We start from the raw sequence: 4149 nt of genomic DNA, 5'->3' as shown, positions 1-4149 counted from the left end.
ATATTTTATAATCATTTTTTATACCTTAGAATTATTATATTAATTAAAAAAATTAACCATATTATCCTTACGTCTATGATAATGGAATATGAACTTCTGAATTGTTGAAATGTCGTCCTCTTGACAAACAAAACGATTCATCTTCGACCCTCTCTATGGAATGTATATTTTGATTGTTTAGTTTTTTGTTGTTGCTGATTATTATCATGTTGTAGATAGAGGATATTTTAGATATTACTATTGACATTTTAATGTTTAACAATAACATATACGATATTTTGATATTTAAGAATGACATATATGATATTTTTATGTTTAAAAATGACATATGATATTTTGAAATTTTATGAATGGTAAATATGATACTTAGAAATTTTATGAATGGTAATATGACATTTAGAAATTAAGTTGGATAAATATGATATTTTGATGTTTACAAAAGACATATATAAAATTCTTCCTAAAATTTTAATACGATAATTTATCAATAATTAAAAGTTTATTTTTCATGTTGAGCGCTTATCTAAATACAACGATATGCATAAGAAATGAAAGTACCATTACAATCATTGTATTACTCCCCAAAGTAAAAACCTTCATGTCTGAACACCCGAATTGAACGTGCAAGGTTTAGTATCTCATCGTCATATGCTATACCTTTACACTCTCTAACGTCGAGGTGCTCAAGTTTTTGGCACCCTTTAAGGATCACAACTAGATCGTTCCTTTCAATTTTCGAGAACTGTAAATCTAATGTCTTTATTTTTGGGAGTTGGGACCCAATGGCCAATGCAACATCTCCATCAATTCGAGGAACATAAACACTTAAATGCTTAAAGTTTTGGCAGTTTTTACTAATGTTGGCAATGGTTTTCTTCAAGCCTATTAAAGATGCAACCTGTAAAGCTTCCAAGTCTTTCCACTTGCAGATCGAGTCCGAGACTTCAAAATTAATCACATAGCTCAAATAGCTTGGTAGCACCAAGAGCTTTAAAGATGGACACCTAGACGTGAAAAACATCAAAATTAAAAAAATTAAAAATTAAAAATCAGTAATTTTGACGATATATGACAATTTTGATTTATTTGTCTTTTGTATGTTTTATCTTGTAACGGGTTTAAATTTTCATAAATTTTATTCTGATATGGTTATAAGTTTTCAAATCAACTCATTGGAAAATAAACCGTAAAATGTTCATATATTCTAAAATGTTACCTTTTTTTAGTAAAATGGAATCAAAAGGTAATTATATTGGTCCAATGTTTTTGGCTCATATAGAAAATTAATTATCTACTTTAACCAATTACACAACCCACCCATTTGATACATCTATAGAATTCGAGTAAATTACACGAATGGTACATATGATTTGGGATAATTTCTATGTTTGGTATCTAACTTATCTTTTTAACTCGAAATGTCCCTACTGTTTGTTTTTGTTACGCGTTTGGTCTCTGTCTTATCTAAAAAAATTATTATTTAAATAGGGAAAATGGTGGGGTAAGTAAGATAAGGTGAGGGGTGGGATTGGGGATGTGTTTATTTAAATAAATTGAAAAATCAATGGCAAAATAGTATTTTTAGGTAAGATAGAGACCAAACGCGTAACATAAACAAACAGTACAAATTACGTAAACCATAGGGACCATTTGTGTAATTTACTCATAGAATTCAGTACTATTACCGTTGTGCGATCCATGCAATTTGGCCTTGTTTCAAACGTGATTTAGGATGAAAGACAATGTGAGAAACAAGTCCATGGCTACGCCTGATTGCAAACTGAAGAAAAGCTTCTAGAACATCATCGGCATCATTGATATGATCTAGTGACGCCACAATTTTATAATCAAAACATTTGGAATTTCGTAAACAAGGGGATTTAGTAAATATGAGTTTTTGCCAACATTGAGGGTAGAACGTAGCTTCATACCAAGACTTACAGACTAAAGGAACAGTCTGTACAAGGGATTCGATTCCGACTCTTTTCAAGATTTCAACTAAACAGTGAACTGGCAGTTCATTCCAATCTCTTCCTTCCATCTAAGAAAAAACCTGAAAATAAAGATGCTATTCACAATTAGCTTTCAATAATATTAATTATATAAAAAGCCATTTGGATATATTAAAATAAGAATACGTATATATAAAGATGAGGATCCACAAAGAGAAAGAATAATAAAAAAAAGAACACTACTTCACTCATGAAATCCACCATAAGATAATAACCAAAAGAAGACAATATTGTAATTATTAGAATATGTCTGTTTAAATTATTTATATATTTATTGATTATTAATACGGGTTATAAATAAATTAATAAAATAGAATAACGTAATATTATAAATTCATAGCAAATGATCATGCACATGCCATAATATATATATATATATATATATATATATATATATATATATATATATATATATATATATATATATATATATATATATATATATATATATATTAAAGAACATTTTAATATTTAAAGTTTGGCCGCAAAACTGTAACGGTTTGACAACTTTGATCTTTTTTCTAAAAATTTGTTAATTCCTACCCCTTTAATTCTTTAACCGTTTTGAAACTTTTAATCCTTACAGTCAAAACGTTTATATTTTTTCATAAAAACATGAAAAAAACGGTCCGGGGCAAACTCCGGGCTTTTCATCCTTATACTTTCTACATCTATCATATTTATCGATTCGGAAATAATATTGAAAGCTTCTGACCCAGATAACGGGGTTAACCTTTCTAGTTACCAATTAAAGAAAGCCAAATAATAATGAAACTGTTGGGCCGAACAAACCCACTTGTACACTCAAAGCCATCAACTTCATTTCTTTTTTTTTCATAAATTTCTCAATTTTTTACAATTTTAAAATTTTGTTCAACAAAATTCTAACTTGTCAATTTCACTTATCCGTATCTGAGTGACTTATAATTTCTTCCTACTTATTTTTCAATCAATATAAAATAATAACATGCGTTATATTTAGATAAAATTAATAATATTTTAATATACTTCTCATTATTTTAAATGGATAGGAAAATATGCAGAATTAAAAATAAAAGAATAATTAATTTCTCGTTATGAATTAACAAGTTTTTGTTAAATACTATTGAAGTTTTCAAACTCTGCAGAATTAGATCATATTGAATTTCTTCATATTATCAAAGAGTAAAAGAAGATTTAATTAAATAGATAGTCTCAGCAATTACTTCTTAAGCTATGTGATTTATCGGAATCAACATGATCATAACCCCTAATAATATTGAAATCACACTCATACTTCATTGTTTGAACAAACACAGACATTGTTCCCTAAAACATCATTCCACAACGATCAAATAAAGATAATCAAATCACAAATAACTGAACAAATTCATGTTTGAAGATAAAGGAGAATAAATGAATTAATAGAAAACATTGTATGAATGAAAAAGAGAAAAAGGAATCGAGATAACCTTATCTAAAGAAGGAAGAAGTTGAATTGTTGGAGAAAATATCACCAGATTATGCCGATCGGAATGAAAGATGGGCAAATGGCTTTTATATATATATATATATATATATATATATATATATATATATATATATATATATATATATATATATATATATATATATATATATATATATATATATATATATATAGGGTTAGGTTCATGTGAGAACATTATTTATTATGAGAACGTGAAAACACTACTTTATGTTACTATTCTGCTATGAATTTTATATATACAACGTTATGACATTATTCATCAACAAATATATGAACAATCACACATTAATATTCACATTAAAATTTAGTATGTACAACTTTATGACATTATTCATCATCGAATATATGAAGAGTCACGTATTTAACATTCACATTAGAATTTACTAAATTACTATATATATATATATATATATATATATATATATATATATATATATATATATATATATATATATATATATATAAAATTTTATAGTAGAATGGCAATATAAAATTGAATATATTCATATTGTAATTACTACAATACTATAAATATTAAATATTGTTCTCAAATAAACTTAATTATATATATATATATATATATATATATATATATATATATATATATATATATATATATATATATATATATATATATATATATATAGG

The 4149-nt window shown here is 25.8% G+C and overlaps 1 protein-coding gene across 1 annotated transcript; it reads right to left on the bottom strand.

Annotated features, from left to right (window-relative positions):
* Positions 1–395: 395 nt before the first annotated feature.
* Positions 396–3535, bottom strand: LOC111895922 (F-box/LRR-repeat protein At3g48880). Its single transcript, XM_023891973.2, has 3 exons — positions 3464–3535; positions 1686–2053; positions 396–1004 (listed from the first exon to the last, which is right to left on the bottom strand). Exons 2-3 carry the CDS (start codon positions 2039–2041, stop codon positions 575–577), a joined length of 786 nt encoding a protein of 261 aa, XP_023747741.1. The 5' UTR covers positions 2042–2053; positions 3464–3535; the 3' UTR covers positions 396–574.
* Positions 3536–4149: the final 614 nt, after the last annotated feature.

Source organism: Lactuca sativa, chromosome 6 (assembly GCF_002870075.4).
Source record: "Lactuca sativa cultivar Salinas chromosome 6, Lsat_Salinas_v11, whole genome shotgun sequence".
Taxonomy (NCBI): domain Eukaryota; kingdom Viridiplantae; phylum Streptophyta; class Magnoliopsida; order Asterales; family Asteraceae; genus Lactuca; species Lactuca sativa.
The sequence above is the reverse complement of the archived record's forward strand: the minus strand, read 5'-3'. Positions and strand labels throughout refer to the sequence as shown.